Below are 14,651 nucleotides of genomic sequence, written 5' to 3' on the forward strand. Positions count from 1 at the left end.
AACTAAAACTGATAGTAAAAGTAGTAAAGTAGTAGGTCAATTTCATCACGGTTCTATGAACTAGTTTGGCTTGTTTATTCGAAGCGGAAGTTGGGGATGACAAATGTTTTACTTGCTGATTAACATTCAATTTAGCTGCTTAGAAGTGTCGGAGGCACGGTTGAAACAAAGCATGGGAAAGAATTGCTGCGATTTGTGAATGATCGTTCTTAGGCGGGCTATAACCAATCCGAACCAAACTGTCAATGTACATGTTAATGCAGGGACCTCAAGAGTCAGTCCGCCAGTGAAAAAAAAAATCGAATTTGAACGTTTTTATGAAATACACTGCGTGACATAAAAAAGAGAACACCCCGTGAAAATGGTTTTATTTAAATAATTTTCGGTGTGCATGTTCGTATATGGGAATACAGAAAACGATTAATGTCTCGGCCATATTTCACAATGTACGTACGAGTTATCAGGAATTTGAGTTTCTTTTCACTTCAAAAATCGTAATAAAATATGAACAATATGATTGCAAAATATTATTTATTGGTGTACAGAGTGCTTAGAAAGTGCCTTTAGATTAATCAAATATGCCTAGATGCAGAATGCAGAGAAATTTTCATCAATTAAACGAGTTTGAGAGAGGTCGACTGGTGGGTCTGCGAGAGACCGCTCGATCATTTAGGGAAATCGCCACTAGATTGAACCGTAGTGTAAACACTACAGTGAGATGTCCGACATGGTTGCAAGAAGAGCAAATATGCAGAAGGAGAGGTACTGGACGATCTCGTGGAACTACATAACGATAAGATTGCCGCCTTCGAACTATGGCCCTAACAGATAGGTTTGTCTCGTCGTGGACGCTGGCGGATCAGTGGTCTGCCGAGTTGGAAGACCCATTGGGATTCGAACGATTTATCGCCGGATAAGAGGTTTTGGACTGATTTCTTACCTTCCCTATTTATGGAGTCATATGACACAAGTCGTGTACCAAGGGACAATTAGCACTAAAGAGCAGTTCTTAGATAGACTACAGATGATTGCCACTGATATAACAAATCGTCCAGATAAGTTGGTTTGGGTGAAAATTTCATTACTTCACCGTTGTGAAGCGTATATTCTTGCAGAAGGAGGACATACTGAGCAACAGTTATGATATTTTTACCTTCACTGTCTCATTTCGGTAATATTTAGTAATTAATAGATAATATGTAAAAAACTTTGAGGTCCTCTGAATGGTTAGATTGTTCAACTTGGAAACGAAACATTGACATTGTGAATAATGTGCTGAGCTGGTGAGCGCGTTCTTGTCAATTACACAACAATGGCATCGCATTCATTGTAGTTTGTGCTCCAGAAATCAAGATAAAAAATTACATTCTTTTTTCGTCTAATTGAGGCTAAAAATCAAAATTTAATAAAAGATAGCAAAAAGTTGCGCAACAGACCGGGAATTTCATTTAAAAAAAAAAACCGTTTCATAAGCGAAGAAAAAAATGCTCTGGTCTATTGAACATTCGATCTTCTAGCTACTGACCACTACTTCTGATGGTTTTAGAATAATAACCCTCGGCGATTGTGCCCTGAGAAGCAGAAAGATTATGCATCCGATTTCGGTGCAACTAAATAGTCGTTTTCGGCCTATCTGTAAAACTTAAAAAAAAGTGAGACCTTCCCAGACTGTATCTCCGGATGGAAAAAAATTGGTATATACACACTCCACCACGAATCAATATATTTTTGACCAAGGAATATATGGTTAAACGTTGACCCTCTCATTCTGGCTACTCTGTATATTATTTTGAAAGTTCTACAAAGTGTCCCAGAAACATTGAACAATTGAGTATAATCTCCTTGCGGATGAGAGAAGAGAACGATACAGCTAAATGTGCCTCGTAAAAAATTTACTTGTTTTCATTATACGTGAGGTTCAAGCGTGCTGACTTGAAATTGTTCATAAGAGGATCGGAGGGTACGATTAATCCATTTAAAAGGTCTGGTTCAAGCTGTTTGATATCTGGCGCCACTACTGATTTACCGAGGTATATAAAAACCGATCCATTTTTTTTTTTATTAGTGTCGATACATCATATTTCTGCGTATTGTACATTAAAAAGGTTCGTATCTCTAACCGTTTTCGAAATGTTGTCAGTCAAAGTTTTTAGAGCGCACTGTCAAGAATTCATGAATTCCATTAATTCATTAACTGCTTACATTAAGATAGAGGCCATGAAAATATTCAAATGACATCCGAGTACCATTTTTCATACCTATGCTGACGTTGGCAATAGCGATAATTAATCGTTACTATAGTAACGAGTGACTTGATTCATTAGGATGTAGTATGCAAGTAGTATGGTAAGTTAATTGTGCTATACTATCACCAATGCCTCAAAACAATGCGTTCACTAATTTAGATGAAACATATTTTTTGTTATTGTTGGTTTGTGTTTATGCGTAAACAAATTTTGGTATCTTCGGTGCTCCTACATGGATGCCTGGAGACGACCTTGTAAAACACAGCGGCGCGAATACGAAAATAACCAGTGCGCCAGAGACTGCACGTGATGACCAGGCTGGAACGCACCAAGATCCAGGACCGCTTGGGATATTGGAACTTGGGGCTGTTACACCCAGATTGCAAACGCCCCATAATATATAAAGTGGTTCAGTTTTATGCGTTTTATTTACCTTGGTCAGTTTCTGAGATATTTAGTTCAAATTTGGAGTGGATGTGTATGTACATAAGTATATGTGTCATTAAATGGTGAAATGTCGAGATTTCCTCCTGAACTCCAAAATGGGGCCCATTCCGACATACGGGGCGCGTTACATTTTGGCCAAATATGGAAAAAGTTAACATTACAACGCAAACATACAAGGACACACAACAACACAAGGACAAGGATCACATATTTGCGCTTGTAAGAACGGTTCGCACGAAAGCCCCGGAGGCGCTCCTCATGCCGTCCCACGTGGTGATTAGTTTAAAGGCAATATGAATACCAGGTGTGTACATTTGACTACTCTCACACATAGGACTGGGTTACTGAACAGAGTTCGGCTACTTTAGTGAAGAGTGATCTTCTGCCTGTCACCTATCTAACATCTCAGAATTGGTAATACCAAACTGTGAGAAATCAGGTACTAGTGTCTAGCTAATCACAGGCCACGATAGATGCGACGGGTGCACAGATGGTTCCAGGTTGAATCGACTGGGTGGACCGGATGTGTATCGAGCTCGTGTAGCTGTGACAGGCGATACGGAAATACAAAATCGGTAACCTTTGATGATACGAGTTAAGGCTGATTGTGTGATCGATGATTGAGTGGATGGCCCTGTATCGCCTGAGAACTCCCATGACATTAACTAATAAGCTAAAGATCGTAGAGCCGGACCAAGAACTGTGCAGGCAAAGCCTCTATTTCGACTCAAGAGGAAGACGAAAATAGAGGAGAGGGGGCTACTGCTAAATGATTCTCTTCTCTAGTAAATTAAGAGAAAATGGGACATCGCCGGAAACCGCGAGTGTAAGGGATACTTTGAACATGTCGAGACATCTATATACGTTATGGTGAAATGTTCAGTTATCATGGATGCCCAAATGAAGTATTTGGGTTAAAAAATTCAACAACCAAATCCCATTGCCAAGCAAAGATCAAGCAGTTACGACCTAATAAACTCTTCGGCTTCATCAACTCGTCGAGACTACTGTAACAGCGCTGAGGAACCTGTCTCCATCGCATAGACGTGATAAACGCACCGTTGTTCATCCCGCCTCTTTCTCATTAATTCATTTGATGGAATTAATTGATAAATCGAGAATCTCTTGGAACATTTCTTGATTTAAGAGTGCATTTGATATTACCTGTGCTAATATTAGCAACGGCGTGGGTGGTATGAGAGCGTAGACTGTAAAGTTTCTGAGCGATTATCTAACAACTAGGTGAAAGTGAAGTATTTGTGTATTGAAGAAAAGATATATTAAGTGCACAAGTAGGTACGTTGTGGGTTATCAAAGTGCTCAGAGAACACTAACAACAATACCTTTACATACCCAAATTTCAGCCAACAACAAATAATCTCAAAAGGAAATTTGAGAAGAAAGTTTTAATCTGATCATAGCAATGACTTGGATGGCGAGTGTTATACAGTGTGATTTTTTTTTAAATATTAATTCGATGAAAACCATATGAGATTGCATATGATATAAAGATTCGAGTTTGATAAAAAAATTATGAAAACGCTAAAATAAACTGTACAAGCATGGCGATGTGTTATGAACATCAGTTACAGCTGGGACTTTGAATTTTACGAACAACACGAAAAACTGTCCTTAGTAACGTTTCGATATTCTAGAAAGGCGTTTTACTTAAGGTTTAATTAAAGATTTTATGAGATGAATCAGTTTATGACCGAACGATCTTGCAAGCAAGCCCATTATTGGATTAATGGAAGAAAACCTCATTCCGTATGCATTACTTACAAGGTTTTTTTTTCTATTAATTTACCAAGGATTTTACTTTTGGGTCTAGATGGAAATACCTGCGAAATATCTTAATTACTCGTTAAATGAAATTTATCTCAGTCGATAAATATCTAGTCATTGCCAGTCCTGCACTGAGCACATACCCATGGTATTAGATTTATTTTTCCGAAATATAGCTTTATTGCATTAGTACAATAATAAATCGGACTATAACCGCGGAAAAAATGTTGCTGGACATGAATTTTGTTATTAGGGTAATCATCAACGAAGCGTTACCGTAGCATCATGTTAAAGAATACTTGCAGACGCAACTGCTTATCATTTTACTTTAACGATTATCAGCTTATCAATACTCATCAAAATAATTTACGTATTACCATACGTTAAACTGGAAAGTCATCCATATTCCGATTCAGAAATCACCTACTTACGAAATGAGCCTAAATCTTGTTTATCACTTTCCTATTTAATTACCTTAATTGTTATTTAACATCGATAGGATCGAACTGGGCTGGGGAACGAAGGGGTGAAACAGCCCTTAGTGAGTGTCTGGATATGGTGAAAGGAAGATAAATGAGCACCATTCTTAAGAATGGTGCTCTGTCTGCTTCTTATGAAAAATCCTTTAAAAATGCGCTAAAGAAGAGATCGACTGTGGGTGTTGTTTTAGATGCCAGATGAAAATATAAGGGATGTTTAGAAAAAAAATGAAGAATCTAGAGATGGCAACTTAAAGAGGAAGGGCCTTGTGAAGATTGATCCCGTTGTGCGTAAAGGCACCTACTACTTTGTTCGGGTGGTGGTTACTGTCATGGGGTTAATAAATTTTGTACCCTCAACATACTTTACTTCGGCAATCGGGGTTCGTAGATATCTTAAATAAATTAGAAGGGAAAACAAAAAGAAAACAAAAAATTTAGTATTGGATGCACAAATTCAGAAATGTCTCCTTAAATACTACAGAAACGGACCAGAGGACTTATCTCCAAAATATGTAAATTTGTTGTCTTTGCCCATTACATACAGAGCGATCCCTCCTTTTGACTACTTTCCTAACCATTTTTGCGGTTCATAAACTTTCGGTAAAAGCTCGGGTTATAAGTACCCTAGTATTACATCCATTAATTTTTACTACTTTGCTGATTTTTGTGAAGGTTAATGTATGTAATTGTGAGTAAATATTTTAAAGTCAAAGTAAGTCACCGTAGAAAATGTTGATTTCAGGGAAGCAAGTATTCTGGGCTGTAACCATGACTTTAGTAATCATCGTTAACTGTAAGTCTCGAAGGATCCTGGCGAACTGACTTTGATTATTCTAAAATATTACATAATTTAATAAGACACAAGATTTCTTAACAATTTGTCATTTGAGACAGCAATGACTGTTTAAATAATGTTCCTACTTGAGAACAGTTATGTAATATTAATTCAAATAGGATGGCTCATGTCAAGTGAATTCTGGTCTAATTAACACCTGGCCCTTTATGTCCGAAATAATTGTAGAGCTCTTTGTGGTGCTATGGTGCGGCCTTAAATTAGTCTAGTACGGTCCTAATACAGTAAAGCTACATTTTTTAGAATAGCGCACGTAATATGTGAAAAAAATGCACATAAATATTATTAACAAGTTAATTTAAATTGGACATAAGATGGGTATATAAACGCGTACGTAATGAAATTTTCTTCGACTCGTCCATTTATGGACTTGCTCGCAAACTCGCTCGGCCATAAACTGATTCGCCTTATAAAATCTTACATTACGTACTTATTACATAAATGACTATCAAATCGCCATTGCTGTTTGGAGTGATGAAAGATATATTTTGAAAAAGGTTTGTTGTTTTTACCTCTTCAGTAACTATGCAGCCCATAGAAAGTACCTGTTTGCCTTTACCGGTTCTACTTAACAGTTACACAGACATAGTTACGCACGACACACGCTTTGAACGCAATAATTTATGTTCTCCATGAATTTACCACTTATTTGACAATAATAAATTATAACCAACGACAAAACATGTTCAAAAATCAGGTACTCGGAGTAATAAATCTAAGCAACTTTCAGGTACGATTAATATCGGCGGTAGCGGTGAATACAACATCATAACAAAACTGCCATCCATGTACATAAAAGGATTCCTACATGGAGAAGATACTGCGGGAATTTTTAATGGAGTGATCAGGTTGATTTCAGTTGCCAGTTCTCCAACTGCCATTGATTTAGCCATAATTTATTTTGTTACTGAAGCTGTGTTTGTTGATTACGATCTCCATTACGACTGCTTTGTCGTTTAAGACTGATTTCATCAGGTTGATGTTAAAATGTTAATATGAACGAACTGCTATTATTCAATCAACAGCAGATTCAACTAAATTCGAGCAATTTGCAGTGCGTTCGTAGGTAGAGTTTCTTGTTGCAGTTGAAGATTTGAAAAGCTGGTGTTCATTGAGCAGGATTCATTATTGGCCAAATCAAAAGCAATGGAACAGTAAAAAAAAAAAAAATATATATATATATATATATATATATATATATGTATATATCAAGCAGATATAGAAAACAGAACTGTACCCTTTTGTGTTAATTCTGCCTTGTAAAAATTCAAAACGTTAAACATAGTAACATTAAGTCAATGTTAATTTATTGTTAACATTCCAAATGTTTTTTCTCTATATCTGAAACATTCTCGTTCTGCAAGGTTGAAATTTATCATAACTTTATAACTTCGACGGACTATCACTTTATAACGTTAATAAATTCCAGAATTTTATAATATTTTTAATTTAGCGCTTCTCTTGAACCGCCACGTGTCCGTTCAGTCCTCTATGGTCCACTTTCACCCTTTGTTTCCGAGAATCAGTATATGTCGTGTAGCCTTTTTGTTCATTAGTATAACTATTTACTTGGCCTTATTTGACGGTTTGTTTTTCATTTCTGGTATACTTTTTTATTTCGTTTGTCCAGATAGGGGCAAAATTGGATTAAACATTTACTAGAGAATCAAAAACTTGTTTGTGGATATTCAAGGTGTTCATTTGAAAGCGAACCATCTGGATCATCTCTTGATTGAGAGGCAAATTTGAAATATAAAAAAAAGTCTATTTAGACATCTAGGGGGAGTTTAATTTGACATTAGAGAGAATTGTATCAGTCACCCTCTCACCCCCACCTACCCTCACTTTGATATTTCTAATGGGACCCCTCATCGAGTGCCACGCCGTTCCAACTGGAATTCAATTTTCTACATAAATGAAACCGAACAAATTCAAATTTGTTAATGGAGGCAAGAGTTGGAAGGAAAAATGTGTGCTAGAGCAAATATCTTATTGAGGTCAAATAATTCGTTTTATTAAGTACCTAGAATGTGAGCCATTATTAGCGAAGCAAAACTAAACCTTCTTTTCAAATTCTTCGCAAACATTGGCCAAAGTTTGTCCAGTAATACTTCGACGTTTCAGGAAAATTCTATCTTTAAATTCTTGAATACTTTCAAATGGAGTTCTAAATGCTTTGCTTTTTAAACAACCCCATAGGAAAAAGTCTGGTGGACTGAGATCTGCGGATCGCGCTGGCCATTCTAATGCATTTCTTCAGCCAAACCATTTTTGAGGAAATCGTTCGTTGAGCCATTCCAGCACTGTTAAGACACAGTTTGAAAGAGCTTCATCTTGTTGGAAATGCATATTGTATTCATCAAGTTTCAAAGCACTATTCTCACCAATTTGATTTTTCAGATATTTGACGATAAGAGAGTTTATTGCATTTTGTAAAAGGTTCACATACCATTTACTAGTTAAATTTTCTTCCAGAAAGGGTGGACCAATAATTTCGTTTTCATAAATTCCTGCCAAAAGTTGACTTTTTGTGAAAATTGAGTAGTGTAACTTTATTTAAATAAATGCGCATTTTCGTTGTACCAATATTTACAGTTGTTTATCACTAAAGCAAATATTTTTTAGTAATTGAGGGTCATCTGCACTTCGCTAATTCTTTATTTAGCAATACTGTATCCTTCTATGATGATCGTCCTCATTGATTTCGTGCAACATTTGTATTTTGTTAGGAAAAAAGCTTATTCTTAAAGCTTTGTGCGTGGAACCATTTGAAATTCCTAATAGGCAAAAATGGATTGATCCACAGCAAAGCTGCCTAGGGCTTCAATCGTGCATTCTTCATCCACAATTCTTGTCCCTTTAGCTTTTTTGCCACAAACAGACCTAGTTTCTTGAAATTCACGCCCCAAATGCATCACGGACTTACATCCCACATTTTTATCTTCGTGTTTCTCAGGCGTTTTTGCGATATTTTATTTTGTTTTTTTTTTTTTTTGTTAACAAAGGTATTTTAATCCTACACAAATGCAAATTTGTTCTTCTAACTCCCAAATTCATGGACCAATTTCAGTTTTCTTGGTACCGTTCCACAGTAAATTGAATTCCGCTTGCAATTATGTGCTACCCAAAGGGGGGGTCAATCGAAATATTAAAGTCATGACGGCCTGGGGGTGAGAAGGTGACCGATACAATTTTTTCTAACGTCAAATTGAACTTCTCATTAGATATCTAATAAGGCATTTTTTTATTATATTAAATTTTCCTCTCAATCGAGAGATATTTCGGGTGGTTCGTTTTGAAATGAAAACCCTATATGGTCGTGCCCATGTCTCTTTCGAAACAATATTTTGAGCTGGGGGATTTATTCCATATCATGTTAGTTGAATTTACGAAATTCATTCGTTTATTTTACTTTGTGGAGTTTTACTTTTCGTCCTATTTCATGTCATTTTGAATAGGGTTCTTTATTAAATAGAAGTTGATAGATAACATAATGATTATAATATTAATATACCTTCATTGTTTTAGATATCACACAAAGCTTTTATCCAGGTAGTGCACAGTTTGAAAAGGACAAAACAATAATGAATTTTGACCGGTCCACTAATTCACTAATTGTGAAACGAGATGAAAGACAAAGGAGATTTGAAATGTAATTTGGAGTTTTACTTTCAGTTATGGAGAAAAGAAATATACATATGTAAATATTTACCATGTGTTTCAAACATTGTCCATACAGTGCTCTATAATGGTAGATTCAAACTATACCAATAAAACCTCGCCAGAAGTAACGTTATAAAGTAACATGATTTATCGGCCGTTTAAGCGTTTATTTGATGTCGTAAAAAAGTTATATTGTACATACATGTTTAGAAAACTTCTTTATAAATTACGTTGTACTAACATGTTAAATATGTTTATGTGTTCAGTAGGTACCAGCTCGACTCGGCTACTGCAAGTTTAAGTAAAATATTTTTTAAATGTTTACACTTGCGGAAATGTTAGAAGTCGATCCCATCTGTGCTTTTTTTTTATGAAATTGCCCCATTTTTATTTCATATTCGTATTCTGGAGAATGGCGCCAGCTGAGAACTTTAAGTAACAAATTTCATTATACTCGTAAGAAATTCTAGTGAGAAAAATAGAAAGAGCCGCAAAAAGAATTTGATCCCTCAACTCGGCCAGTTCCAAATGGTATCGAGCCAATCTTACATTAGAGAGGCACATTTATAGCGGATTTTGTGCGTAGAATGGAAATTTCGGAAATTACCGCACATTCTTTTGCTGGATAGATAGTTTAGTGGACAGTGGGAGAAAAATTGTTGCGATCGATTGTAAGACTATCCCGACATTCTCCATAGTCAAACACTCAAACTGCCATTTGAGACCTAATACTTATTTTGTGACTACGCCTAAAATTTGACTATAAATTTTTTTTTTAATTGATAAGTTGTCATTTATACTCAATGAGAAATATCGTCGAAACGCATTATTTCCACTTTTGACTGCAATAAAACTTTTTTTCCCAACAAAACGAATTACGTTTGTTCCTATCCGAGAAACATTGATACCAATTCGATTTAAATTCATCAGGGTATGTACTGAAACTAAAACATGCTATCTTCAAACAAACGACATCCTGTATTTGATATGTTTTGCTAATTTACAAGAACACGTTTTGGCTTCTGCCCAAAAATCTACTTCGAGGGAAATAATGTGATTTGATAAGCTGCTTCTTACGTACCGTTTTCTAAATAAGTTTTTCTTTGTCTGCTTCACGGTTAATGGGCTTGGCCACTGCGTCAATGTCAAATATTATTAAACGGGCATTCAATTTCAAGTTTAGTATAAACACAGTAAAAGCGTTTTCAAATAGTGATTGCCGTACTATAATCGTGAACATTATTTGAACAACATTTTTAGCATTTTTAGGTTGCTTCGTGAAGAAAAAGTCAGTTGGAAATGTTTCATATTGCCTGGGAATATCCAGAGTCACTCTAGAATCACGTTAATAGAATTATTTTTTAAGAATTAGGAATCTCAAAAATGTGTGTTTTGTGTATTGTTACTTGTGGAATTTAAAAACTCTGTAAACAATGTTATCGTTTGATATACAACAAAAGGGTTACGTCATAAATTTCTATTTTTGTACTGTAATTTCCTGTGTGTGTTTTTTTTAATATTTGATGACTTCTAGATTACTTAAAAGATATGGGGTCTCGTTACCTTAAAAATGAAACACATATACAAAAAGTCACGAACTCTACATTTTTAAAATAAGTAAGAAGTCCTAACAAACCAACAATATAGTTTGGGGACGGTGGGCCACCTTAGGAGGGTGCCACCATAAGGCACTGGTGATAATCGAGCGAAGCTGACCTCCTCACTTTTGTGTCTTTTTACTAGAAAGTCGTACCTTCAAGATACGATTTTTCACTCTGCAAAAGAACACAATTTTTTCTTTGTAAGATTTTAAGGGCCTATGTCGTATTTTAACATTTGCTACGTAGCCATGTACCTCAGTCTTAAATTTGCGCCAATGGTATAACACAGTTTTTTCCATAAACAATTGGGCTTCTATAAGACGGTTCTGAGCTTCTTCACGATACGTCCGCTACGAAATTGTTCGCAATACAGCGAAGGAACGATTAATAACTAAAAACAGAATCTTCAAAACTAACGAAGGAAGTGAAGAAGTACGTATGCAAAACGAAAAAAGATTGATTTCAGAAAAATATCTTATATGCCCCATTGCTGAAGATATATCTTACATTAAGAAAAATATCTTTTACGACGCGCTGTTCTTTTGGGATAAACTTTAGTTGCATAGATGTACGTTACTTTATTTGTTATATCATTTATTCATCTTTGTTGTCAAAAATTTTATTAGCTCTTATGCTGACCGATGATTCTGAGATTACCAACCTCCACGTAGTCCACATTAAGAACTTTCATGATTTTTTTTATAAACAAAATCCCATTTTGTTAGGCTGCTTTTAATCAGCGTTTTCTAAACGTGTCCTTCCCTTCGTATTGACCTAGCCCACATACATAGGGCCACGTTGCGACAAATTCCATTAAGCAAAATAATTTATTTGAAAAAAGCTGAAAATAGAACGGCGACAGATATGTTCTTTTTTTGAAAGTTGATAAGCTCACAATTTTTATTCTTTTTTATAAAAAGACATATTTTTTTAAAATTAAAATTTGCAAAAATATGCAACGTGACTCACCTTTCTTTGTTAAGTGTTTAACTGCGAAAATCGAAATTTTATATCTTAGCTTTTTGTTTTACGCCCATTCGTCATTTTTACACCTTTTTTAAATTCTACAAACAGTAATACCCAAAATATATTTTCCAATAAAAAAAATATATATATGGGATGACTTATAGAGTACAGGATTAAAAGTGCACCGATAATAAATCTGAAGGCTGATCACCTAATTTTTATTCCAATGGTATCATCTGGTAGTCCATTACCATCTTCTTTTTTTTCAATTTCAATTGCAACGAATTTGGCGATTCAGGGTTAGTCGCTGGATTGCCTGTTTACTTGTCGATCTCATGAGTATGTACATATACATACATCAAGCATTTTGTTGGTGATCTCTGAAAACGGCAAGCACTTTCAGAGAGATCCAATTCGTATGGAAATTGACATTACCGATTGTAATGAGATCAATGTCAATCATTTTTCCATGACTTGTTGTGAAAACACGATTTGTTATAATTCAATTCTGAATTAGCTTCGTGTAAGATTAACTGGATGTAAGATCGTCGGAGATTCCAAACTGGCAAAGTGATTTTCAGTTAGTGAACAGTGAAGGACGGCATTCCCTTAATGGATTTGATACTTAATGAGACCAAAACCCCCCTATATTCGTGAATTTATATACCGATGGTTTAAATATCTCTCGAGGAAACGGAACGTTCACATAAAGAGCACACGGACATTGAGAACGCTTAAACGACTGCTTGTTTAAAGGACTCCAAAGAGAACCCATAAAGACCATTGTCCTATTGTTATTGATAACGACTGGTAGTGATAATGACAAACGTGACTAATATTGATAATCATCATACAAACGTCGTATTATTCCCATCGTTTTAGATATTATATCCAAGGCGTAAAAGAAGAAAGAAAATAATCAATTCGTGGCATACGAGTCTTTATCACTACACTGAAGTTAATATGGCCCATGATTCTGTTGAATGGACTGATGATGGCCATATTCACCAGCGTTATTTATAACTTGGTTGTATCTGAACATCAAGGAGACAATGAATCTGTTTAAGGAAGTGAGAACCGTTTCTGAATTGACTCCGATTTAAATCTATCCGATTTAGAAAAAAATAATTTTTTTTGGATAAGTATTTTGTTACTGTGTGGCCGTTCTCATACCAGCAGCCATCAATGTACTTGGGACGGCAGCATATAATGAAACCAATTGGGCAAGCTCAAAGCTTAGAGCTCCAAGGAGTCGTTCTTTACATGTATGTACGGGCATATAATTTAATGAATTGCAATTAGCTGTTTTAGATTGCCCCCTATGGTTGCAATTCATTCTCGTGATATCATACCAAATAATCTTCACGGTTCTCATTGCCTTCTCGAACGCCCAGCCGAGGAACCTTTTAGCTGCCTGGATGACTCATTATTGGGAATATGCCATAAGTATATCATTATGGGCGTTTTTCAAACGGTTCCTTCCCAACGTGATCATAATTAAAACCGTAAAATAAGTTTTGGTGAGAAACTCAATAATCCTAAACGAAATTGTTTTTTTCCTTTGTTGTTGGAATGGTACCACAAAATAGGACCGAATTTGCAAGGCTCATCGTGCACTTCGCTGATAGACTTATTGGGCTTGATATTTTCCCCTTCAGAGGTTTTATTTGTTAGTTTATTCTAGAACTAAGAGAATATTGACGGAGTTTTAAATTATAAGATAATGTTAATATGTATTTAGATTTGGCGAAAGTATATAAGAGATCTTTCCTCAAATGTGGGAAGCAAAATTGCAAACAAATAAGGTAATAAACTTGAGGAAACTAATCCTCGTGCAGTCTCATCACACTTGCGTTTGCAAATACAGAGTGGCTCAAAGTGAAAATGACACACTTCACAAGCCGACAGATTTCTATTCATAAATTTGCATCTGTAACTTGTACAATTATTATAAATGTTTCTATAATGTGCTTTGACTTCTACTTACTTTAAACATGTTTTTTAAATCGTTTTTTGTTAAATAAACAATAGAATAGCTTTCAATAAATAAATAACCGCATGAACAAGTAAACCGTGCGAATGAACATAAAAGTTTAAATGATACATAGAGCTTTTAAGGTTTTATTCCTCTGCGGTTGTAAATACCCGTTTTTCCCACTCATAGTCCCCGATCATTTAAGAAATACTTAATTAAAATTTCTAATTCTACAATTAGCTACATGTGCAAAGTTGAAGTGATTAAAAACTGATCGAAACTGTACTTTTGCTACACGCATTATTGATAGGATTTAATCTGGCCTAACTGTGGAATTGCAATTTCAAATCGAATGGTGACTTTATGGCCGTCGCTAGTGTATGAGACAAGTTTGATCGGCGTCAATCTGCTTCTTCTTGCCCTGCTAGTTGCGCACCACTGACATTGGGCCCCGAGTACCGTGGGTGCTGCATGGTAAGCCGAGTTTGAAGTCAGAAAGTTTTGCGTTTCTATTGGTTTTTTGACTCTCGCTATGCGGTACGTACCATCACCACCAATAATAAAATTGTTCGATTATTCCTAAAGAGTCCACGACTTTTTAAAACAGAAAAACTTCATATATCAACAGTTGGG

The 14,651-nt window shown here is 35.6% G+C and overlaps 1 protein-coding gene across 1 annotated transcript; it reads left to right on the forward strand.

The window, feature by feature from the left end:
• The first annotated feature begins 5,051 nt into the window (after positions 1–5,051).
• LOC136346725 (uncharacterized) lies at positions 5,052–13,629 on the forward strand. The gene is made up of 6 exons (XM_066296090.1): positions 5,052–5,132; positions 5,179–5,340; positions 5,399–5,472; positions 6,500–6,770; positions 12,975–13,308; positions 13,355–13,629. The coding sequence occupies exons 1-5, from the start codon at positions 5,052–5,054 to the stop codon at positions 13,107–13,109; spliced, it is 723 nt and encodes a 240-aa protein (XP_066152187.1). The 3' UTR covers positions 13,110–13,308; positions 13,355–13,629.
• Positions 13,630–14,651: the final 1,022 nt, after the last annotated feature.

This window comes from Euwallacea fornicatus, chromosome 24 (genome assembly GCF_040115645.1).
Source record: "Euwallacea fornicatus isolate EFF26 chromosome 24, ASM4011564v1, whole genome shotgun sequence".
In the NCBI taxonomy this organism is placed as follows: Eukaryota; Metazoa; Arthropoda; class Insecta; order Coleoptera; family Curculionidae; genus Euwallacea; species Euwallacea fornicatus.

Coding starts and splice junctions, on each gene's coding strand:
- LOC136346725 (XM_066296090.1), top strand. CDS start 5,052: ATGAGCACCATTCTTAAGAATGGTGCTCTGTCTGCTTCTTATGAAAAA. Junction 5,473..6,499: donor AGGACTTATCTCCAAAATAT/GTAAATTTGTTG, acceptor GACAAAACATGT/TCAAAAATCAGGTACTCGGA. Junction 6,771..12,974: donor ATTACGACTGCTTTGTCGTT/TAAGACTGATTT, acceptor TCAATTCGTGGC/ATACGAGTCTTTATCACTAC.